Source organism: Pholis gunnellus (genome assembly GCF_910591455.1).
Source record: "Pholis gunnellus genome assembly, chromosome: 3".
Lineage (NCBI taxonomy): Eukaryota > Metazoa > Chordata > Actinopteri > Perciformes > Pholidae > Pholis > Pholis gunnellus.
Window position 1 is genome coordinate 24652143 of NC_136529.1, and position 26100 is coordinate 24678242.

General features: G+C 38.6%; 1 protein-coding gene across 1 annotated transcript; it reads left to right on the top strand.

Annotated features, from left to right (window-relative positions):
* The first annotated feature begins 2958 nt into the window (after positions 1 to 2958).
* On the top strand, positions 2959 to 25201 carry st3gal8 (ST3 beta-galactoside alpha-2,3-sialyltransferase 8). Its single transcript, XM_079157128.1, has 9 exons — positions 2959 to 2988; positions 14485 to 14886; positions 16064 to 16175; positions 16267 to 16405; positions 18637 to 18830; positions 18916 to 19095; positions 20095 to 20140; positions 20820 to 20939; positions 21255 to 25201. The coding sequence occupies exons 2-9, from the start codon at positions 14736 to 14738 to the stop codon at positions 21420 to 21422; spliced, it is 1110 nt and encodes a 369-aa protein (XP_079013254.1). The 5' UTR covers positions 2959 to 2988; positions 14485 to 14735; the 3' UTR covers positions 21423 to 25201.
* The last annotated feature ends 899 nt before the right edge of the window (positions 25202 to 26100 follow it).

Here is a 26100-nt window from a genome sequence, read left to right on the forward strand (position 1 = left end):
TACATGAATGTGCATGTTAGATTGGTAAGAGACATTCATTGACACATATATGTCTTTTAAATATATGGCCTTACAAACACACAGACAAAAGAAAATAAGATAAGGAGCTATACTGAAGTGGCACTGTAAGTGTTAACGTTTGAAGGATAAGAGATAATTCACCCTGATCTGAAGTTTCTCAGGAAGCTGAAAAAATGTTCAGAATGTCGACGTGTTGGAGACTCGAGGAGGAAGCAGATATCGGCTGTCCGTGAAGGAGGAAGTGCAGAGGAGAGACGTACTTTCATTTTTCAGTTTGTTTTTATTCTCCATGTGTTGTAGATTACACAGCAGGTTTCATTTCTCAATTCTCAATAATGAAGTCATTTTATTTGCAAATACATTTTATTTAATTCGTTTTTTAGAGACGACTCGTGTAACAGATGTATTTTGTGTTGTTCAGGGTTGCGATTAAACTCTTTCTGAGCATTAATTTAGCAGCAAAGAACTTCATCTATGTAAAGATATAGTGGATTAATGAGTCAGGAATGAAGTCACTCTGTGGTTATCTGAGCTTCTCTGTGCTTTGTTGAAATAGTCAGGCAAACAGGTGCGCACATGTTAGGCCATGTTAGCGTGCCCCATGTCAGCACTGTTGCCGTTGTTTGCGCTGTTAGCGACGTTAGCTGCGGGCCGACGACTCAGCTGTCACAATGTTACGAGCCGTGTGGAGGAAACAGATATGCTGTGAATTTCAAATTGAGCACCTTTAAAGTATCAAAAGTCAAAGTAAACAATATGCAGAATGGCTCCTTTAAACAATGCTGTATTATTATAGGATATGATGCTATTTTAATGTCTCTGGTGGTTTGTTTTTTATAACATACAGGAAATGTAGAGAATAAGGATGAAAGGTGAGCTGATTCTCATCTCTGTGTGTCTCTGTTATCTCTTCTCTTCCTGTCTCTGTGCGGTCTGACATTCTGCGGATGTCACCATCAGATCACTCTGAGATGTCCTTTGTGTCTGCAGCCCATCCCAGCATGCACTGCAGCAACAGTTTGTTGGAGATAAACTACATCATGGTCCTCTTCTCTTATGGTAATTTTCTGCCTGTGCATTGTTTCTCCTCCCTCTGGCTGCTGAAGGCGAGCGGATGAGTCACGTTTCCTGGCAGATAACGAAGATGTGTGTCTCAACTGATCTCTGAGGCTGTTAACGTGTTCACATTTGTCAGATGAAGAACTACTTTTCATCCATCCTGCGTTTCACAACAAGTCCAATTATCACTGATTTAATTACCCCTGCAAGAAATAGTTGTTCATGTAATTCCCTCATATCTTTGTAAATGTTCAAGTGTTCTGCCTTCAATCTGGCAGATGACAATGAAGACAGAAATACTGTATGAGATACTGTATCAGACGGCAGCAGCTTTGCTGTAATAGTAGATTTGGGGAAGTTTACGCTGCTGCAACCCCAGCCAATGTTACCCAAGACTATACTTTACTAAAGTAGTTCTAATCCTCAAAGGCTTTTCTAACATTAAACGTGAAACAAACTGTCAAACAGGATGATGTTCAAACTAAATTAAATTTAGATTTTTCCTTGTCATGCAATAATACTAGGACAAACTAAGTTTTTGCTTGGGGCTCGTTAGTTTTAGCTTTTAGCTTCTGTCTTTTAGTACAATATTCTGTTTGCTTTAGCTTTTGCCTGTTTGGAAATATTAAAAAGTCAGCGAGAGACCGCATTTTCAATCACGCATGTTGCTAACGTTAGCCTAATTAGCCTGCTAGCTATTCAATTCAAATTTAAAAAATGTATGAGTTTTTAAATCATCCAGTTTAATATCAGTCTGCATTAATTTATGTTGGAAAGTCTTTATTTATGTAAAGGAAAACACTAAATTCAGGTGCCAGATGACAATTACAAATATAATGGGACATAATGCAGTGAGACTCTCAAGCATTCTGTATTGCTTTCAAATATTTATTCTCCTTCAGAACAACTTTTCTCATTTAATGTTATCTCTGCTGAGTTAACACACCTGTAGGCATTTTTGTGTCTTTAAACCTCTTTAAATGTTCTTGTGGCACCTGTTGACCTCAACGATCAATTAAATTAATCTTTTTTTTTAATCTATAAAGCTCTGGAATTTAATAGCTCATATGTGTTTCAGCAAGATTCAAGCTCATGTTTAAAACATTCTTTGCATTCCAAAAACATATCCCACATATCTGTGTTTTCTGGGAAATCAGGACATATTTCTGGGGAAAAACTTTGTTAATGTTATGAGAATAAAGTCAGAAAAAAAACTCGTCCTGCACTATTAAACCCAAACTAACAGAAAATTCTGTCTCTGTGAGCCACATCGGTGAGCTCATAGCTGGCTATGTAGTGTCTGCGCCTCTCTCGTTCTCTCTGTTGTGTAGTTCCACTTTAATAAAGATAATGCATACGTTATATGAGAAATCTGCTCAAATATTGGTACAGGGACATGTCCCATACCGTCCATCTGCAGACCGATACGCCCTCGTGTGAGTTTGAATCCCAACTGAAGGCGAGGCTCATCTACAGTACAGTGATGATCAGTTCATTGAGAGGTTTGACGAACCAAAATCATTTCCATATGTCATCCAGTTTTTATTTGTTTATTTATTTATTTCAGTTGATTGACGGTTGTGATTTATCGTAAACTGCCGTGAGGCTCGATTTAAAACTGTTTTGGAAATCTGCCATTTTTTCTTCTTGGCTGAATTGTTTGTCATTAAATTTGATTTATTCATTTTTGAATACGATTGCGAAACACATGTACACATCTGTAGGCTACTCCCCCCTCTTCCTCCTCCCCCACATTGTGCCTCCTCTTGCCCCCCCCCCCCCCCCCCCCCCCCTTTCCTCTCCCCCCCGGTGGGCGGGGCCTCTCAGCTCTGCATCATCATCATGCCCCCACAACTCTGCAGCTTCACAAAGAGAAGAAGAAAAACCATCCGGACGCTGCGTCTTCATGTGAGTCCTCCTCGGTTTGTTCTGAACGAAGCTTTGTGCCGTTAAACCGGCTGTTTACAAGGTCACTGTGTGTCTGTGTCTCTGTCTGTGTATGTATGTGTGTGTGTGTGTGTGGACCCGGGTACAGCTCAAAGTGTGTATGTGTGTGTGTGGTGGAAACTTAAAGACTTGAAAACTTCGGGGAAGTTTCCACCAAACTTCATGCAGATTTCAGCTGATGTTGCAGCGGGTCGTTCTCGGCTTTGCTCCTGTCTTGTTTTGTCGTTGGTTGCTGTGAATGTTGTGTGTTAAAGATAAATAAGGTGGAGACCGATAAGAAAAGAGAGAGAGAGAGAGAGAGAGAGAGAGAGAGAGAGAGAGAGAGAGAGGGGGGGGGGGGGGGGGGGGGGGGGGGCGTCACAAATTGTTGTCAGACTTTCTGTCTCTCTGGCGTTACTTTCTCTAAACGTCACATGCTGTAATGTGTTTCTACAGTTTGTCTGTTGGGTCTTTGGTGTATAGTTTCTATACGAAGTGAGACTACCACCCGCACACTGCACACAGTGCTCTTATGATTATCTGTTACTTCTACAGTTCCTAAGTACCCGTTAGCTGGTAGCCTGTAATTGCTTTATTGGAGCTTATGCATAGCGGAGGCTACAGTTTGTTGTAGCCTATTCAGTCTATTTTAACTTTATTTAACTCCTGTAATGATTAGTCAGTCAGTTGTTATTCATCATATTTAAATATATATATTTATCATTTATTTGAGCAGGGTGGACACACTGAGACATAAATCGTTTGTTCATTCGATCACTTTTATTTTGTATTTATTTTCATATCGTTCAATCGTGGTCTTTTGAAATAATACAGTTAAAGTCACGTGGATAAACATGTATAAAAGAGTATGAACATTTTATTTAATAATATCTTAACATATATTAGCAATGTTTCCTCTATTTAAACAGCGACTCCCTCTTTAAAGTCTGTGCTTTGTGCAACAATATCATCTTTAATATCACAATCCAAATCATGACCATGGCTGTACTGAATTATACGAGATAAAATAGATATATTCCTTTATATAACGTCAGGAAAAAAATACATTTACGGCATCACTGGTCGTCAATCAAAAATAATTTGCATTATATTTGCATATGCATCAGGAGGTGGCACTGGTGTCTGTCTAACAATAGACTTCCACATTCAGGTGGCACCTGCCTTCAGGAAACGGTATATGCCGTCGGAAAGGAAGTGGCATACCACTCCAGATATCGGTATGTACCGCTGAACAACAGTAACATACCACTCCAGATATCGGTATGTACCGCTGAACAACAGTAACATACCAGTCCAGATATCGGTATGTACTGCTGAACAACAGTAACATACCACTCCAGATATCGGTATGTACCGTTGAACAACAGTAACATACCAGTTCAGATATCGGTATGTACCGCTGAACAACAGTAACATACCACTCCAGATATCGGTATGTACCGCTGAACAACAGTAACATACCACTCCAGATATCGGTATGTACCGCTGAACAACAGTAACATACCAGTTCAAATATCGGTATGTACCGCTGAACAACAGTAACATACCACTCCAGATATCGGTATGTACCGCTGAACAACAGTAACATACCACTCAAGTCCCAGAAATAATTCACAAGTTAAAAAAATGTGTTACCAGATGTACAATCAGAGGAGCGGCAAATTGTAAAAGACTATGGTATAGTTGATCCTAACCAACTGGCAACCTTTGGTGCTGAAAAATTAAGACAACACTGAAGTGCAATAAACTGCAGTTCCTCAAATGGCCACTTGAGGCTGGCTCCAAAAGCGAGTCAATCCCCATAGACCGCCATGTTAAAATGCCTAACTTCACAGCAGAAATAAACATGTTCACAGCCTGGTACAACATTTTTTTTTTATCTCTGTCGATTATATCCTCGTTCATGACCACTGTATGGGGCAGATTTTTAGTTATAACTCACTTGTGTTTACTAACTACAGTAGCATGGTTTGAGTTCTTAAAATATTTCAAGCCGATATGAAATGATGATGAAGGACGTCGCTCATTTCTTGTTTGTGAGATTTCAGATGATCATTTGAGAAAAAGCGTTGAGGCAGAGACGAGGCAGGATTGAGGTTCAATGACTTCACTGTTTTCCATACATTAGCTGGATTACCTTCACTATCAGTTAAAGAAATAATGCAATAATTAGATTTTGCTTTCCTTATCGAGAAAGAACATTTATTTCTCGGCTGTCTAAAATATTCCGTTAATGAGTCAGTTTCTCAGGCTCGTTAATAAATGCCTGTCCACAAATGTTTGAAATTCCTTTTTAGTGATAAAACAAGATAAAGCTTGAATTGTTTTTCATTCCTAATGCAGCCAATGAACACTGGCTGCTTGACCAGCCCAAAAAAAAGGTTATCCATAGTTTGTCTTCTACACTTTTTTTCCGACAGAAACACTTAAGATAAGATCAAACTATTGATCTTAAGAACTGTTACAACAGCAGCACAAGAAAAAAAGGCCGTCGCAGTAAACCTTTACAGACATTTCTAGAAAACATCTTCAGTATTTGTTCTGTTTGTTGTACCCAGCTGCTGACAATGGTTAATCTATCTATCTATCTATCTATCTATCTATCTATCTATCTATCTATCTATCTATCTATCTATCTATCTATCTATCTATCTATCTATCTATCTATCTATCTATCTATCTATCTATCTATCTATCTATCTATCTATCTATCTATCTATTTGTACTTTTATATATTACAGTTTCTCTGTACTCCTCAGCTGCTCTGTTTAGATTTTATTGTATGTTTTTGTAATTTAATCTCCGACACATTTCCTACAAAAACACTTAAGATAAAATGTATTGATTCCCTGATAAGATGAAGTGTATCGATTCACAGTTAAGATCAAACTTTATTGATCCCAATGAGGTTGCAATTCAACATTACAGCCGCACAACAAACAGCAGAGCAGAGAGGTATTACATATTTACAGTACTTGTATAATAATTCTTCAGTATTCCCATGATATTTATTTTGCAGCTTAATATGCTTCCCTGTTGTCTCCTGTAATATTGTTAAAGTGTTCGTATAGAATCACATTCTGTAAAATACTAATAATGAAACTGGTAACATTTCCATCGTCTGTAGGGTCAATTTTGACTTAACTCTACTCTAACATTTATCTTGTATAACATCTATCTTTTTAATATTTTCTGATAATATTGTTTTATAATATCGTAAGCTTGTATAGTTATCTCACTGTAAACCTCATGCCATCTACTGTTTACTGATATATTTACAGTCTCAGATTAATCTGTCAATTACTTTCTTTAATTAAATGACAAATCGCTTCGTCTATAAAATATTTAAGAAATAGACAAACGTGTCCATCACAGTCCAAGGTGACGTCCTCTTGTTTTGTCCAACCAAAAGTCTAAAAGTCAAAGATTTTTTTTAATCGCAAACAACAGAAAAAACTACAAATCGTCACATTAGTGAAGCTGAAATCTGAATGTTTGTTTGAAAAATGATTTAAACAATGACTTGATTATTAAAAGAGTTACAAATGTAATGTTTTTATCCATCCAAGGTAATCAATTAATTATCTAAAATAATTATTGCAGCTCTAGTCTAACACAAGACAACATCTTTGGTCTATTTTGATATTATTACATTTGACTATATCATAATACTTATATAATACTTGGTCTCTGGAACATTTTAAACTTATTGTACTTCACTGTACTTTTCCATTGTAATACTTTTGTATATTTATCTCTGTTGGGTCTGTTTTCATCTTATTGACCCCATTTTCTTCTTCCGTACTCTTATCGTGCATTCCTCTCCAATGAATAGTGACTTTGTTTTGTATTTAATTGTATCTACTCTTACAGTCTGTAATGTTCCCATGATTGCTATCTTGCTTTGTGGTGAATATTTTATCACTTCTGTTTCATGTCCTGTAGTGTTTATGTAGAAGTGTATTTCTGGTCCTGAGTGATGAATTTAGACTATACAGTATGTATTTTGCTGTGAGTCTGCAAACATATTTGATTGCTTCCTTGTGTGTTAACAGTAGTCCTGAAGTACTTGATGTGAGGTCTGACGCTGTGTTTATGAAACCGAATACATGACATAATTATAGATAGAGAGGCTGTGTGGTGGGCTGAGAGTCAAACCGCCTCCTCTCTATTTGGAAAGAGATATAATTAAAGAGAGCCTGAATCTAAATCTGAACGACAGAAACTGATTGTTAAAAGAAGTCAGTTTTTATTTCTACAGCTCACAATCACAGAGTTCATTCAGAGCATATGACCCTTTTTTTTTAAATCTCTAGAAATCGATTCACGGTATTTAAAAAGTCTACAAAAAACCTTTTTAATAGTGGAAAAAAAGTGAAGCGTCAGAGGAGCAGCAGAGGAGGGATCCCTCAGACAGGAAGTGGGTGTCGTCTTTACAGAGCAGACAGCTGGACCATGAGGACACTCTAATAAAGTAGAGCAAATATATATTACAGAGGCTCAGACAGCGTACGAGTCTGACTGTCTGTCTGAGTCAGTATTGTAACTGGAAGTGGAGTGTGTTTCTGTGTGTATTTAAAAGTGTGTGTGTGTGTGTGTGTGTGTGTGTGTGTGTGTTACATTTACCCGTTCGCAGCTCCACTTGAAGCTTTAAGCTCGACACATTTTCCATTCGACGTCTGGTCAGCGACACTCAACAGAAATAACAATGTCCTGTTTCTGCCGTCTTCGTGGAAACTAAAACATTCATCCGTGTTAAGAATTAAACCTGAAGTCTGCCTGGATAGAAAGACGGGGCTGTGGTTTTTGCTTTTGTGTTGTTGTTGTTTTGTTCACTGTTGAACAGGGTGGAGTGATTTAGTCATATCCTTTATACCGAGGTGATGTCTCTTCCTTAATATTCAGTTCAATTTAAAAGGCGTTTTATTGACATGAAAGTTTCAAGAACATGTCAGAACATTTTCATATTCTTGGCATAAGTTGCTCTTACTGTTTTTTAATGCGGTGGGCTCGTACAAGTGTGCCACGTCAGATTCATTCATCAAAAGGTCATAACTTCAGATAACTGTTTGATCATGAATCCATCTGTGATTAAATGAGCGTGTTCTCATGAGAATTGTATATTCTCATGAATATGCCTGGGGCGTCCTATAGTCCAGCTCGATCCATAAAGGAAAGTCTATCATTTATTAACAGCGTCGGCGGCAGAATTAAGAGACCAGTAATTGGGGAAATAACAAAGGAAATAACGACTATTGTGATATCATGTTACTTTGTACAGACATTCACGTTCCCCAGAGGATGAATCCTAACCTGGTGATGAAGTGTCTTGATTTGTATTTCATTCGCCGAATTAGCAGAAAACAAATCTATTTTATCCATAAACAATTTCTCAATAAATTTACAAAATGTTTATGTAGAACAAGTCTTCTTCATGACACCATGATCTATTGTTGGCTGGTAACGGTTTATGTGATTTGCAGGTGCACAGAATGTTTTTAGACGTCCTTATTTCATACAGTATCATCTCTGCAGTTCTTCAGCGAACAGTTCCTAAAACCCAACTTGTTTTAAACATATTTCCGTTTTTTCTACGTACCAAAACTAGTCTGTCTGTTGTTGTTTTGCTCTTTACTGCCCTTTTTTTCTAATGGACATGCTTGACTGTTCTGTGCTTTCACAGCTCATCAAACATGACCTTCCCCCCACTGTGGGTATTTATCAAGTATCTCACGATCCAGTGACATTTATCCATTTGTGTTTCATCGTGAGTCTTACTCTGATTGCTCCTTCTAGAGACGTTGTTGCTGTTTTTTTCCACCCATTCAGCTGCAAAGTGTTTCCTGACAACTTTAGCTTGTTATATAAACAAGTTTAAATGTCTGTAACCTTTTTATGTAAAGTCTGTCTCCTCAGGACTTTTCTGTGATCACGTCCTTCATGGCTCAGTGTGGAGGATGTGCAGAGTAGAGTCACACTAAATATCCTGTAGATTACAGTGTTAATGTACAAATGTGTTCTGTCGATCAGCAACTGAACAGTTATGGTGACGTTGAAACGCTTGCCCAGGAGGGCAAAAGATTTTCTAATAGTTTAGATATAATATCTGAGTTTAAGTATCAACACCAAACAAAGAACAAGGTCGAAGCATGAACCAATCACGTTGTGTGGAACGAACGTATTAAACATGTACACTACAACAACACGGAGGCTCTGTAGTCCGAACCAAGTGGGCAAACTTTATTACTCCTTTCATCCTTGACAAGGACAACTTGTACCAGATCCACTTACCTTTCACAATAAAAGCCCTAGACACTGTGTAAGTGTTTACCGGAGGGAACTCAAATTCATTTAAGAGTACGTATTTAGCTAAAAGGACACTCAATAAAATAGCCTACTGTAGTTTAGGCTGTATAACGACTTACCTCAGACAGAGTGCCAGACTCTGCTCGGGCACAATAGGATCTCTGTTGGTCGTCTGTCTGCAAACCTTTTTTAGAACTGTCATACATTTTCATCACGGCCGGTATGAATAGTTCCGGTTTGGGTCGTTTGTTCATCACGTCCTGTGTGTAAAGGCCTAAAAAAAGCATGTTTTAATCATGAACGATGTGATCATAGAACAAAGCAACATGTTAAGGATTTGACAATTATTAATAGTCATTTGGGTTGGTGTCAAAAAAGTGCTTAAGTTTGTTAAGGCAAATAAAGAATAATAATAAAACTAACAGTCTAACAGACAGCAGAGGCTAATTATCGTCTCATCAGACTGTGGGCAGGTCTAACTATGTAAGTTGGTTAAAAATAGGTTTTGATGTGGTGCATAGCGTGAGAACTGACACCATTCTTCTTCTGTGGCGTCGTTATTTTCCACCTCGTTGCTGTACTCCCATCAGCTGGAGCAGCTGGTTTCCATTCTGGTGTCAACACAGGTCAAAGGTCACAGAGACAGAGAGAGAGGAAGAAGTCACTGCTTGGTACTTGGCTTTCTCTGTACAGGAAACCATGTGGCCTTTAACACCCCCCCCCCCCCCTGCAAAACCCTAAAATAACATACAGACACTGTGACTCGGCAGACAGATAACCCTCCTCTGTCCTCTAAACTCTACTCGTCTCTTAACACTTAACACTCACTACGTTTACATGAACACTAATATTCCGCTGTTGTACCTTTTTGTCTTTTTAATCAAACAACTACATATTTTCTAACACGGTTGTTTATCTTTTGTTCTCATGATTCGTGTCCATCCGAGCTTTAAAGTCCTCCGTAGTCCCGCTCAGACATGTGTTCTTTTAATACTCTTTGTACCTCGGTGCCAAATGTTTAATACTATTTAAGTGCATTCTTTTGATAACATAGCCTGAGAATCCATTTTGTTTTTCATTTTTATGTGCGGTTTTATTTTAAAAGGGTGTACTTGCATTTTTATACTTTTATATTATCATTGTATCAGCGGCCTACAATAATATCATCCATCGTAATTACTCCTGGGGCAATATATACAGGGATAATCTGACAATCTAACATTTCTGTACCACTTTAAATACGGCACAAGTTAACTTGATTCCACTATATTATCTTAAAACTAGTCAAACTTCTCAAGAGGTGAAGGAATTTGAATAACGCACAGTAAACTCATATGTTGACGCCTCGTGGAAAAAGCAGTTTGAACTTAAAAACTGGTTTGAGGTGCGCGCACGTCTTCGTTTGTCTGATTACGTTCTCGGTACGACAGCTTTGCTCAAAGAAAAGAAAACATCTGTTCAATAAACCAGGAAACGCTGAATGAGCCGATTCGACCCTCGCAGCGACCAGCCGTCTCCCTCCTTCATATTGTCAGCTTTCATTCAAGCCACCTGCCTGGATGAACACATGAATATTCAGCATTGCGCTGTAGATGCAGCGTGTGAGCAAACGGGGTTGTCTTGTTTCGTCCATGCATTCACTAGAATGAGGACATTCGAGTCGACTCTCTGACGAATTTTGTTTTTACGATTTTGAGATGAGAAAGAAGTTCAGCGCTCTTCTGTGTACAATGACAGTAAAAAACCAAAAGCATTAAGTGATTCAACTAAAATGGGAGTCTCTACTCATGATTTAATCATATTCTGTCAAAAAAAAGCTAAAGGGAACATTTTAAAATCACCGGAATCCATGCCTCCAGCGATGAGTCTGATGAGTGTGTGTGTGTGCTTAGAGAGTTCATTCTAATGCCAAGGTCGCCTAACTACTTCTTAGTCGAAACTGTTATTTTGTACCAGGCAGTGGCAAGACCGGGGAGTACCTGACTCCTGTTTTGTATTAGATAATGAGGGGGCCCTACGCAGGTGGAATACACTGCCTCATTCTGACTTTACACTTAGAGACATATTATGATTACTGCACATAGCATATGGTTTAAGCTTCACTAAATGTGTTTACGAATATATAGCAGTGTTTACAAATATATAAAAGTGTTTTCAAACATATAAAAGTGTTTTCAAATATATAGCATATTGTTTAAGCTTCACTAAATGTGTTTACGAATATATAGAAGTGTTTACAAATATATAGCAGTGTTTACAAATATATAAAAGTGTTTTCAAACATATAAAAGTGTTTTCAAATATATAGCATATGGTTTAAGCTTCACTAAATGTGTTTACGAATATATAGAAGTGTTTACAAATATATAGAAGTGTTTACAAATATATAAAAGTGTTTTCAAATATATAGAAGTGTTTACAAATATATAAAAGTGTTTTCAAATATATAGAAGTGTTTACAAATATATAAAAGTGTTTTCAAATATATAGAAGTGTTTACAAATATATAGAAGTGTTTACAAATATATAGCAGTGTTTACAAATATATAAAGGTGGTTTCAAATATATAGAAGTGTTTACAAATATATAGAAGTGTTTACAAATATATAAAAGTGTTTTCAAACATATAAAAGTGTTTTCAAATATATAGCATCTTGTTTAAGCTTATTCTTAATGTGCTTACACTACTTACCGCTATCTTCAGTTACGGACTTCATTCCGCTAATTAATTTTTAACAGAGATCGATGTGTTCCTGTTTTCTGTGTGGACTTTCACATCCAAAGCAAACGTCCAGCTCATCACTTTGTTCTGAACTACTTCTGTGTTAAAGCCCTTTGTACCAGGAAAACGTTTGCACAGTCAACATGACACACAGGAGCTCGGTCTACTGTCAGATAAATCTCCCAACTTTTCCTTCTGAGAGCGTTGAACTTTCCCGCCCGGGGAGAAACATAGAAATATAAAACATGAACAAATATGTGTCAGTGTGTCAGCATCTGTCCTGACTCGTCTGCTCTGGTCTTGTTCTCCCCAAATCACGATTACAGTAGTTGTACAGTAATACATGTTAGGGTCTTAGCAGTAAGCTAACTGCTATCGTCGGACGATGATTTAGCTTTTTATTGGTTTAAAAGGATCTTGTCAACTGGCTACTTGTGAAACAATCCATGAGTCCTGGTCCCGATATCCGTTGGCTATACGAGAACCCCAGAAATATAGCCCCTCACCTCCAGAGGCCTGTCCGTCGTCAGAATGAGATTGCTCTTTAGCTAACGCTATTTGAGATACAATATGTACAACAAGCCAGGTGAAAATGAATATCTTGCATCAAAATATAACGTTCATGTTCAGAAGCCAGCTTTTCAGCGGTGTTGGTCTGTGGATGGCGATGCCGGTCATTCACGTGTCCCTCAGGAGGAAGATATAACTAAAGCTGATTAGTGATTAGTGCATTTGTTAAGCTGAAATATATGAGAGTCTCGTCCATCTCTTGTAGATTAAGTGTAGTTCAATCTTCACAGAGTGAGATTGTATCAACACCAGAATCACCATCATTTCCTGAAATTGAACCCTCCTTCAGTTTGCTGTACCGTTTATTAAGCGGATTTAATTTCGCCAGAGCACAGGAGGTAACTAAGTGATACATGTATCTCTCTCTCTCTCTCTCTCTCTCTCTCTCTCTCTCTCTCTCTCTCTCTCTCTCTCCTCTCTCTCTCTCTCTCTCTCTCTCTCTCTCTCTCTCTCTCTCTCTCTCTCTCTCTCTCTCTCTGGGTTGAACTGTGTGCTGCAGAAGCCGTTATGTTCAGTTCACTTTAAAGTGTGACAGAAATGGTGGAGGTCCAGTACAGGTCCAACCTCCGAGTAGACATCACATTTGTGTAACAATGTGCAGGTTTGAAAGGAGCTTTAGAGCTGCTAGTTAATGGGAAAGTAGGGCTATTAACTACACACACACACACACACACACACACACACACACACACACACACACACACACACACACACACACACATGGTGAGAGAGAGACAGGGAAGCAGACGGGAGGAGAGCGAGAGCTGAAACGGGAGAAGTTGAACTGAATCCAGATCTGATTGGTATTCAGAGAGTGAGTTTGTCTGCAGGGAGACATTCCTGCATGAGGAGACGGGAGGTTGGGGTGTGGGAGGAAGAGGAAGAGGAAGGAAGAGGAAGACTCCATTGACCTCTCTCTCGCTTCCTCTTCCTGTGGTTTTCGAGGTAGAAGGCAGTGTGTTTGCTGTTGTTGTAGATGATGTCATCATTTAGGAATAAACTCTTCAAACATCATCATCATCACCATCATCACCAACATGTCTGGTTAAAATGCAGACTTCCTCACTGTTGCTGTTTTTGGAGTTTCCTCAGAGGGAAGAAAAGCTTTGGTTTTCTTATCCATGTTGTTGCTTTGCACAATATTTATCCATACTTGTTATGGATAATTATTTTGCCATAAATAGTTTGCTATGGATAAATAGTTTGTCATGATTAGTTTGTTATAATTAGTTTGTTGTAGATAGTTTGTAACAGATCATTTGTTTTTAAATAGTTTGTTATGGATGATAAGTTTGTCATAAATATCTTTTTTACGTGTAAATTTCATCATCATTTCTCATTAATAGTTTATGTATTAATAATTAGCTATAAACAGTTTGTTATGGATAACTAGCCTAGTTTACATAGTTGTTTTGGATACTTTATTATTTTTCTTTATGGATAATAATGTGGAGTGTTGTTATTGTAATGCTTCAGTAATCATCCATTATTATGGGTTATTACTATTATTATGTTCTGAAGCAGGTTTCATGACGTTAGCTGGATAACAAAGACCTGGTGAGCCGGTGTCAGTGTAGTGGTTATTATTTAGTTCTAAATAATAATTGGTTTGTTATAGAAACAGTTCCCTTTGAAATGTTGACATATGTTTGTATGTTATGTGTTATATGTCCGTGTCTCTAGATGCAGAATGATTAGTGCCAAAGGTCTGCAGCGACAGGGAGAAAGTTTAGTGTTTTTACACAAATCTATTTTTGTTATGTACTACAATGTTAATTATTAATTTTAAGCCAAAAAAAATGTAGTTTCCACTTATTTTTGATGATGCTGATGTCACAGTTTCTTTCTGTTTGAACCAGGTGTGACCATAGATCCTGTCTCCACCAATCGGAAAGCAGCGAGGTGCACCGGACCGAAAGTGCAGGCTTCATGGAGATGAGGCTGAGTGAAGAGATGACAGAACGGTCGAAAATGTCCAGATGACGCAGTCCAAATATGCTGACATAGCAGGCTGAATGTTTGATTGACAGCTCAACAACAACAACAACAACAACAACAACACCACCACCACCTGTCCTCCTGCTGCCGCCCGCTCATCATCCGTCCAGCCATGTTGTTCAGGAGGAAGCTGTGCGTTGCCGTGATCATCGCTGCCATCCTCTTCCTCATGCTCGCCAGTCAGAGCATCCAGAGGAGACACTTCCTGCCTCTGTCATTGGCCCTGCCCATCAGCTGGGCCACGCCCACTGGCAGGGAGACAGGTGAGGAGCCGATGTCGTCGTCACTGGGGTCAGAAGATCTCCAAACAAACATGTGACAAAACTTAGCAGAAACAGTTTGACCCAATTCACGTTTACGTTAAATTTGTAAAAAAGTAGATTATCCTTAATTTTTTTGCTAACTGGGCGACTGTGGGTAAGTGGAGAGCAGGGCCGTCCTTCAATCAGAGGATCGGTGGTTCGATCCCCGGCTTCGGCTCTGCTAGTCGCGTGTCGATGTGTCCTTGAGCAAGACACTTAACCCCAAATTGCTCCCGTAGCTGTGCCTACGGTGTAGAAATGTGATAGAATCTGAATTGTAAGTCGCTTTAGCTGCGTCTGTAAACTTCTTTTCCAACCTTCCAAAAAGGAGGCATATTTATTAAAAACGGTCAGAAGCAGCTACTAGCACTAGTATAACTAGTAGCAGCATTATAAGTAGTATCAGTAGTAGTCATATTGATTGTAGCAGCAATTGTATTAGCAGAGGTAGTATTAGTCGTAGAAGTAGTACTAGTTGTTGAAGTAGTAGCTGCAGTTGTAGTAGTATTGGCGTTAGCAGCAGTAGTGTGAGGAGTAGATGCTCTAATAGTAGTAATATTAAAAGTTTCTTTAGTATTAGTGCAACACCAGGAGCACTGTCAGTACTAGAAGTCACAGTCGTAGTTCGACTAGTATTCGAAGTAGCAATAAGAGTAACGGTGATAGTAGCAATAGCATTAGTAGTAGAACAACCAGTAACATTCAGTACTATGGGTAGTAATTAGCAGTATTTAAAGGAAGTAGAAGTATTCACAGTTGTAACAATACTAGCAGACGTATAGTATTAACAGTATAATAGTAGTATTGTACTTGTATCGTATATTGTAGATGACAGAGGTAACCGTAATAGCAGTTGTGGTGTTGTGACTGTATCATAAAGATCAACTGTGGAGCAGTAGTATTACTATTAGCTGTACTAGTAATAACAGTAGCCGTGTTTTGATTGTATCATAGAGACAATATAATGGTTTTATCAAGATTATTATTATTATTATTATTATTGAGTAGTTGCAATACTATGAGCAGTAGTAGTATTAGGAGTTGTAGCGTTGTGATTGATTCATATAGATGCTAACAGTGTTAGCAGAGCTCCCATGATGCAGTGTGATCTGACTCTCAGTCTGTTTTGGGTTTTCAGTAGTTGAACCCACGCCGCCTCCTGATGATCTGACCCCTGACCCTCCCAGGATCCCCCCTCCTCCCCACACCACCAAACCTGAAGCCAAGGAGGAGCCTGAAGAGAACTCCCAGTATGACCTGCGGTAACATACAGGAAGTCATGGACTCCGATGATTCCCTTTTTCTGTCCATATGTCACTCCTCTGTGTCGTCCTCTTTCAGGTTGTGTGGTTGTACCGACTCCTGTGTTTCTGACTTGGGGGGGTCAGACTGGTTCAGCCGACGCTACGACCCCAAACAGCAGCCCGTCCTCCAAGACGCCAACAACAACTTTGACCCTGAGGCGCTCAGATGGTGGCTGGTAAGGACAAAAAGCAAGATTTGGACAATATCTAATAATTTTACTGTATGGCATACTATACTACGATTTGATATGATGTTTTTGATGACATACTCTATTATAACTTTGTAAAGGCCAACTATACGATGACTTTTTATGATGACATACATACAATACTATGACTTTTTCATTACTTGCTATGGCATACTATACTAAAGAATCTGCTTTATTGGCCAGGCACTCGTTCAGCGGTCCAGGAAACACACAGACCAATTACATGCGTTGTAAATCATGTATGTGTATTCCTATAAGCGTCGCAACTCCAGTGACATTTTTGCACACACATGGGAGAGAGTCCCAACAGTGGAAGAAGTATGTTGGTCAGAGAAGTTATTTCACATCGCGTTCTCTAAGAAGAGAAATGTGGACAGAGAGACCAGAGAGACCAGAGTCTTTAACCAAGAATGGGAACACTCGTATATCTTCATTCGTCCTACAGGCAGTTTAAAACCAGTACGTCTCATATGTTCAGAGACCGTGGCGATTATTAGAAGCAGCAATGTGAAGCACCACTACGAGACAAAGCACACATCTTTTGAGCAAACGTACCCACTCAAAATATATTTAAAAAAAACAATCTAAGAGCACAAAATGATCAGAATCCTGACACATTAATTCACTGTCCAACAATGAAGTTAACAAAGAGGAATAGAGCTGATGTGGTTTGAAGAACCACAGGTAAAGTCCCTGCACACACATTTATTTTTAGAAGATGAAAATGAAACGGATATTGTGGCCCACCAGGCTCAGGTGTGGCTCATCAGCTGACGAGCAGCGACCTGAAAGACAGAATGAGACGGCAGACAGGACGCAGACCCCTAGTGGAAGGGAGGCGTCGTCACACTATGCTATGACTTCTCTATTCATTTTCTGGCGTACTATACTATAACGTTTTATGACATTTTTATGACATACTATACTGTGACTATATATGTTTTTTTTATATTTTTATGACGTACTATATTATGAGTTTTTTTATTTTTATTGGCATACTGTGTATGACATTTTTGCCATATTATACTATGTCTTTTATTTGGCATACTATTACTTTTTTGGCATGCTTTACTAAGATTTTTTGACATTGTTTGCCATGACCTTTTATGACATTTTAATGGCAAACTATACTATGATTTTTTAATTAAAAACTATACTATGACTTTTTTGACATTTTCATGTCATACTATGCTATGATATTTTCATGACATTTGTACGACGTACTATACTATGGCTTTTTATGACATACTGTCCTCTGACATACTATACTAGGATTTTCTAAAATATTTTTTTACATGCTATACTATAACGTTTTTATGGCATACTATACTATATTTTCATCACATACTATGTTTTTTTCATGACATACTATACTTTAACTTTTTATATAATAAAAGAAGTTTGGTATACTATGACGTTTATTATCAAAAACCATAGCATGACTTTTTTTAAATGTCATGACATACTATACTATGACGTTTTTGTCATTTTGTACTATTATATTTTCTATCATATACTATGGCTGTACTATGACTTTTTTTTTAATGCAATACTATATGACTTTTTGTAGACGTTTTAAAAATGGATAGTAAATAAAGATTTTTAGTTGTCCTCTATTTTTGCTTTCTTTAGTAACATGGTAAAGGATTGCAGGCTGCACACTGGACTTGATTGTCAGTGACTTGTCAGGATTGAATTGATGTGACAACTTGAATTGTTAAATCGGCTGAACCACACAGATTTTTATTAGAAGACCAAATATAAATCTGTAATATCCTGGACGATGGTCGTCTAATGTGTTTCAGTAAATCGTCAAGACCATTGATGAAAATCTGTCTTTACAGAAAATAGAAATGTTAAAAGTCTTGAATTTGATTGTGTAGCTGTGAGCTGTCTGGATGAAGAGCCAAATGTCTGAGTCGTTTTCCTGCATTTATAGATTATGTCCTGCTGCAGGAACCATTAGTAGATTAAAAGGGGGCAGAGGGGGGTGGAAATGCTGCTAACATCATCAGTCTGATCCACAGTACACTGTATACTCTAACATCCAGCTGAAGTTATACTTTCACTGTATAAACCCTTTACAGCCTAAAATAAAATGTTTTTTTCCCAAGCTGTTGGAGAGTGTATTTTTATGGATCTCTACTTAATAAAGCTGTGTTAAAAAAATATTTGTGATATGCTCCATTTCTCCACAGAGTCTTCAGCGGGCCGGTAACGACCAGTCTCTAGAGAAAGTGATGTCAGAGATGTTTAAGGTCATTTCCTCGCCCATTGTGGACTTCAGGCCCCTCCCCTCCACTTGCCGTAGTTGCGCAGTGGTCGGCAACTCCGGCAACCTGCGACAGTCGGGAAACGGCAACCTGATCGACTCCCATAATTCTGTGTTTCGGTACGTGTTCACTGTCCACGCACGCATGTGTTACCTTCCTCATCATCATCATCTTCCTCATCCTCATCACCTTTCTCCTCCACAGGATGAACAAGGCGGTGACTAGAGGATTTGAGAAAGATGTTGGGAATCGAACAACGTATCACTTCCTGTACCCGGAGAGCGCGGTGGATGTTGCTCGTGGCGTCAGCCTCGTCCTGCTTCCGTTCAAACTCAGAGACCTGGAGTGGCTGACCAGCGCGCTGTCCACCGGCCAAGTCAAGATGTATGAAATACAGATACAAATGTCCTCAAAGTCAAGCTAGTATAGAGAGAAATACGCTCAGTTGGGTGTTTCTAATGAACTGATTCAGGATAATCCAACAGCCCAATAGTAGATTCTACCTTAACGAAGGTAATCGTTTAAAAACATTAACAAAATTATACGTAAAATCTAGGAAATATGTACATGAAACAGACAGATGACATGAAACATTTACACCAGACAAGGCAAACGGTGCTAGATAATAGTTTTGCTATTCTTTATATATTTAAATATACATTAAGAACATAATAAATGTTAAAAATGTTGAAATGTATACCAAAAAATATAAACATAGTAACATAGTTGAAATATACATATGAAGCATTTACATCAGACTCGGAAATATAAGATATGAATATATTCAAAATAAAAAAACAAGTACAATTCTGATTGTAGCAATTATTTAGAGAATATATTTTATAATATATAAGGAATGTACATAAAGAAAAAATCCATTACAAGTCTAAGACATGTATACAACAATATATACTGTACAGAAATGTTACTATGAACACAGATATATGCATACATATGTATACATATATACTATACGAATTTTAACCAGATATAAAAACTTGTAAAAATGTTTTTTTGCATATTAATACTAATCTGTTCATTGTACTAATATAAACATACAATATATAAATGCATACCTCACAGCTTAACATCAAAATGTTACATATCTACAGAAATAGACCTGAAATGACTGCAGAGTCTGTTTACCTGCACAGCGGATTTAAATACAAAATTAATAAATGTTTTATACACTCAACAATATGCCTAAATATATCAGCAACAAGTTGAATACTTACATCTGGCAGGAGAAAATGTGAACTTTTTTGTTTTATTAAACATTAAATTACATACGTGCAAACATATAATGAGAAACATAAATACTATATATTCTAAGAGGCAAAGCTTGAACTATATTATGAGCTGTTATTATTTCTGTGTGTTCAGGACCTACATGAGGGTTAAAGACCGAGTGGAGGCTGATAAAGACAAGGTAGAATAAATGCTCCATCATCTTCTCTGTGTACAGTCTGTTGATGTTATTATCGCTCTCTGCCTCCATTTCTATTCTTATTTTGCTTAATGAAAGAGAAAGTCTTGACTTCATGGTTCAGTCTAGTTTCAGTTCTGGTTTAAATATGTTTGCATTGATTCATTTAAAGGTGTAATCAGTCAATTTTAATAGGTTTGATGTTTTAAGCGCACAATGTCTGGAAATAGTTCACATACTGTACATTTTATTACACACAAATATCCTCATAACAGTTATTGTTTTACAAATTATCTCTCTTTCCTTTAGAACAATATAGCTAAACCTTTATTTTTTTTAAATAATAACAAATATACTGCCTCAGTTAAAGAAATTGTATTATTTTCCACAAATATTTTTTATGTTACGTCAGCTGTTTTCAGATTATGCATTTAGAATTATGAAATCAAACTGCGGGTGCTTATTTAAACACTTCACTGCAAAATATGTGAAAACCACCAGAGAGCCGATGGACACTAACACATTGAACATATCACCATGTTAACACTGTGTGTGTGTGTGTGTGTGTGTGTGTGTGTGTGTGTGTGTGTGTGTGTGTGTGTGTGTGTGTGTGTGTGTGTGTGTGTGTGTGTGTGTGCGTGTGCGTGTGCGTGTGCGCGTGCGCGTGCGCGTGTGTGTGCAGGTTCTGGTGGTGAACCCGGCGTTCTTTAAGTATGCTAACGATCGATGGACTGAGGGTCACGGTCGCTACCCGTCCACTGGCATGCTGGCCATCATCTTCGCTCTGCACACCTGTGACCAGGTAAGGGGGGGCAAACTCACTCTGTTGGTGCATTTAGGGACACGGAGACATTTAAACGACCAAATTCACATCCTTCTTTCATATCCATGGTTTACTATCTTTGTCCGAGTCTCCCTGAATGCACCTCGGATAGGGAGAGTTATCCAAACAGTCTTTGCTCTCAAACGCATCATCACGAGAATAGAACTGAAAGTCTTCACACCGCACTTTAAAATGTACGAACGCAGGACATGTTTAGTGACGGACCTGACAGACATACTTGGTCAAGTAGTGATTTTGCAGTACGTCACGGCATCACTTCCTGTCTGTGTTCAGGTGTCTGTGTTCGGTTACGGCGCCGACCAGCAAGGGAACTGGCATCACTATTGGGAGGAGAATCGCTATGCTGGAGCCTTCAGGAAGACCGGAGTCCACAGCGCCGACTTTGAGACGCAGATCATCCAACAGCTCGCCAAGGAGGGCAAAATCAGTCTGCACCTGTGACACAACCACTGATCTGCACACCTGGTACTGGCTGATCCCCTAACAGGCCTACAGCGCTGATGATCTACTGATGGACTGACCCACATATAGACTTAGACGGGCCTACCAGCATACAGACCCAAAGACAGACCTACAGACCCGCTGACTGACCGATAGACCTCCAAACTGACCTGCAGACTGATGGACTGACCTACAGACAAGCCTACAGACATTTTTGATCCACAGACTAAAGGAGTGACCTAAATATAGACTTACAGACATGCTGACCAGCCTACAGGCCTAAAGACAGACCCACAGATCTGCTGACTGATGAATTTACCTGTTGACTGACTTACAGACGGGTCTACCAGCATACAGACCTGCTGACTGACCGATAGACCTACAGACAGACCCACAGACCTGCTGACTGACGGGCCAATCTACTTCCTGACCAGCAGATCATCCACCACCTAATCGTTTGTGACCAAGAACCAGCTACATCTCGTCCGGTATCCAGCTGAGTCTGGTTGATTGACTGGTGTCGGCGCACGCCGCTGTTGTCCAATTTGAGCCGACTGGCTTGCTGGCAGCTTGTTTTGGGGAAATCATACCTGTGTCAAAATCATCATATTTGCCTTAAGTCAGACATCCGGGAATAGCGGACTGAAGCCGCTGTTGGACAGCCACATTTTTACGCACCTGGATTACCTGTGAACGGGGCCTTTTGGGGATGGGAGGAGCTAAAGCCTAGCACCTCCACCTGGTGGGCGGAGCTCAGATATCCTTCCTGTGCAGACTCCTGCTGGTTTAAATGAGTTCCGGCTCAACTTGAACTTACAAACTGTTTTTGGGATCGCCCACTATTTAAACAGACAGACTGTCTGCGACTGCAAGGATTGACCACGAAATGTTTGCTTAAAGCGGGAAACAACCACAGACTTTTAAAATGTTTTCTATTGAATTTATAGACATTATACAGGTATAACCTCTTTTTTTGTACTATGAAAGCACTTTGCCCCTGAAGAAGAAATGGCACAAAGAGGCCATTATGTTGCTTCTCTTGTCCAACGAGGTTACAAGACATTTTATATTTTATATCATTTTTAATCCATCCATTTATTTTAACGGACACTTGACGTAATCCGTCCTGATCTTGATTTGAACTGGTTATGGGATGATGTTTTAAAGTTCACTCTCACGGCAAAATTTTTGGAACGTGAGCCAATTCTGTCTTGACCATATATGGAGCTGAAGGAGCCTGTTTGAGGTTTTTATCCTGTGTTTGAGTTTCTACATGTGGTCCAGTCTGCAGGTTTGCAGTTGTCTTCACTGATTACAGCAGGGCAATTTTTGTATGTGTAGTAGCAAAAAAAACGTTAATGGTAAGCGGTAAAGTTAAACTCTACGAACAACGACTTTGGATGTAATTCGGTGCTGCAGCTGCAGACTGTTGAACTTCATGGAAAGTCGTGATGTAACTCCTCTGAGTCACAGCTGATGGGAGCGACAAAGACGAGGAGACCCTGCACGACTTTGAACTAAAGATTTATTTAAAAAAACTTTACAAGGACAATGTCAAACAATCAGTAACACCACCAGTGTGTGTGTGTGTGTGTGTGTGTGTGTGTGTGTGTGTGTGTGTGTGTTGCATGGATGAGTGGAAAATGTAGTGCAATGTAAGTCCAACCAAAAAATAATAACCAACCACGTGAATGAAGAGAGACTGACCAGTCCAGCAGGTAGCAGAATAGTCAAGTCAGCTGTCTGACTTCTTGTTAAAGGGAGACGACAGCATGCAGAGGGCTGTCCCACCTGTACTGTGAATGTACAAAAACTGTTGCTGATTGTCAATCACAGTCATCTGAATGTTCGTTTCAAGACGTTTTCACACTGAGAAAGTTTGAGTCTTAATCTTGAGTTTGGTCGTCCGTCCTAGACCACGTTTTTACACGATGGCTACTCCGCAAATTCTGTGTTTGGAAGAGAAACATATCGGCGCGTCGCTCCGAGCATACATTTTGACCTGCACATGGATCATACCCTCATGGTAGATGATGAAATTTGCATATGGCGAAGGTAAAATTTGTTTTTTAGAATGTATTGATACAGTAATTAGTTAATTCGTCCATCTTCCACACGTTTTTTTTCATGAATTTTGTCCGTTTTTCTTTCAAATGTCACTTTTTAATTGGTTTTTACCCAATTTTCGCTGTGGAAAAAAAATCATCAAGCATATTTTGTGGTAGATTGTGTTTTCAACATTACCACAGATATTTATTTTTAGCAAAATCTTATAAGATATCGCACACTGTAGCTCCCGATTTTGTAGAAGTTATCCTCAGAAATGCATTGAAGGAACTTTTGTTTAGCGGTTTGACCTGTCGCACTAGTAAGAAGCATCTTGTATATCAATGATGTGTTTTTGCTTTAATCTCAAATTTAGATTTGAGATTAACTTTACACAAAAAGTACAACTAACTTCCCATATTGTAGAAAGTGAGATTTCCATGTCTTCTTTTGATTATATAGCAGGTCTAGGTGCAACATAAATACTGTGTATTTCTCCGCGGATTGACTGTTTTGATACTTTCAAACAGCCCGTATTTAAACTGTGCCTTTAAACGAGCCATCATGACGTCAGTATGGTTATGATGTCATTCTCTCTTGTTTTCTTGCTAAAAATGCCACAAATGTGGTCGGGGTTTCCAGTGGGATTACTAATTGTTTTTCGAGCAGATCACCACTTTCAGGCCAAATCGGGTTAATAAACAGCCAAATTTTGCCGCTTTTCTTCCAGATTCAGACCAACTTTCCAGTGTGAAATCGCTCCGTAAAGAGCTCAGTCTGCCTCAAACAAACTTGTTGGTACAACATCTACAATGAAGGGTTAATAGTTGTTCCGAACAGCCTCGCTGGACGGCAGATTGTAAAGCCTCATCATCCTGGCTGCCACCCACCCACTTCCCGGAGCTCCGTCCAACAAATCTGTCTTCATGGTGACAAATATGATTAGATGCAGCTGTTGGAAAGAGAGGTTTTAGGCGATCCAACAAGCACTTAGTTTGAGGCAGACCAAACCCTCTATGAATAATCATAAATGCTGAATTTTCATCTGGAGGCCGTTAACACGGCTGCAGTTTAGAGTTTAACCCGGTTTGTCTGGAACAAGTCCAATGGTCTCTCTTTAAACTGCTGAGTCAACAGAATCTGAAACATCTGCTGCCTGTTTTTACAGGTTTTTTTTGGCTGAGATTTAACACTTTGTTGGCTTCTCCAGGAAAAAATATTTCCTGCTAGTAAACTGGGAAGTTATCTGCTTTATGAAGAGAGTTAAGCCATTAAATGACAGAGCAGCAGCCCTCCAGAGGCCTGAGGCGGACTCCACATCCGGATGAAAGGTTTTGGAATTTGCAAACGTTAAAGTAAAATGATTTACTTCCTTCACACTGACAAAAATAATGAAGTTTGATGAAAGTATACATCCAAAGTTGTGCTTATTATATTCCCTGCAGTCTGGAAATGTTGAGAAAATTCCCATTAGGAATGCAGAAAGTTTCAGATTAAATCTAATCAACCAATCATGAAGTATGTTCAGTTGTTATAGCTTTAATTCAGCTCATCATGTTTAAACTGTGACTGTTGATAAAAGAGAAAGAAATGCTTCACTTTTCACTTAAACAACCTGCGGATCATCGATTGATTCCTTCATTCATAGTTACCAAACAGACTGTGATATTTGAAACACAACATGAAGCCACCGCTGTCACTTTGAATGAAATAAATAAAAGATATTTAAGGTGTCTTGTTGTTGGTTTTTTTAAAAACTCTGGAGGTAAATGTTGACACAATCAAACCCAGGTGAGAAAAGTTCTGCAGAGAAATGTCTATAAAAGTAAAAATGTCCTCATGGCAGTGTATTGCTGCCACCACAATAAAACATTCAGCTCAGTTTCAAGTGAAACTTGTTCAGTTATTACTTTTTCATTTAAATACCAAATTATTCAGTTTTGTTATTAACCACAAATCAATGTATTTTTCTATCATGAAACTTCTCGTTATGTTGTTATAACAAACATTTCTTGCTTTAACGAGCTACATTTTGTAAAAACAAGAAAAGATTTGTGATAAGTTACATAAAAGTTTTTGTAAAGACGGTATTATTTGGAATGTAGTGATTAACAAGAAAATATGTCAATATAGCATAAAATGCTATCATGTGAAAAATCTTGTTTAAATGAGAAACTGAGCAAATACATTGTTGTACCAGTGGCAGTAATTTGCTGCTGTACTTACTCACTGAGGCTAGGTGATATCTTTAAGGCAGCTGGAAGCGTCAGCTGTGTTTCATTTCAGGCTCCGCCTCCTCTGATGTCACCTGAGTGACTGGTGTTTATCCTTCGGTCTTTCAGTATCCCACAATCCTTTGTGCTCCGGTCACTTGTAGGACCTTGTTAGCCCCGCCCCTCCAAGGTGGCGGAGCCTGAGATGGGACAGAAGCGCTCACTGATCTCCACCAGATCAATTACATTAAAATACGTTACAATAAATTAGAACAGAAGAAAAAAGTTTTTCAATTGAACTTCAAAATAAAAGTACAGTGGATTGTTTTATTTTGAAGTGAAGCGTCTCCAGTGGACTGAGTGCTCTTAATAAAATATTATATATAATTTAAAATAAATAAATAAAAGTTTTGTCAACA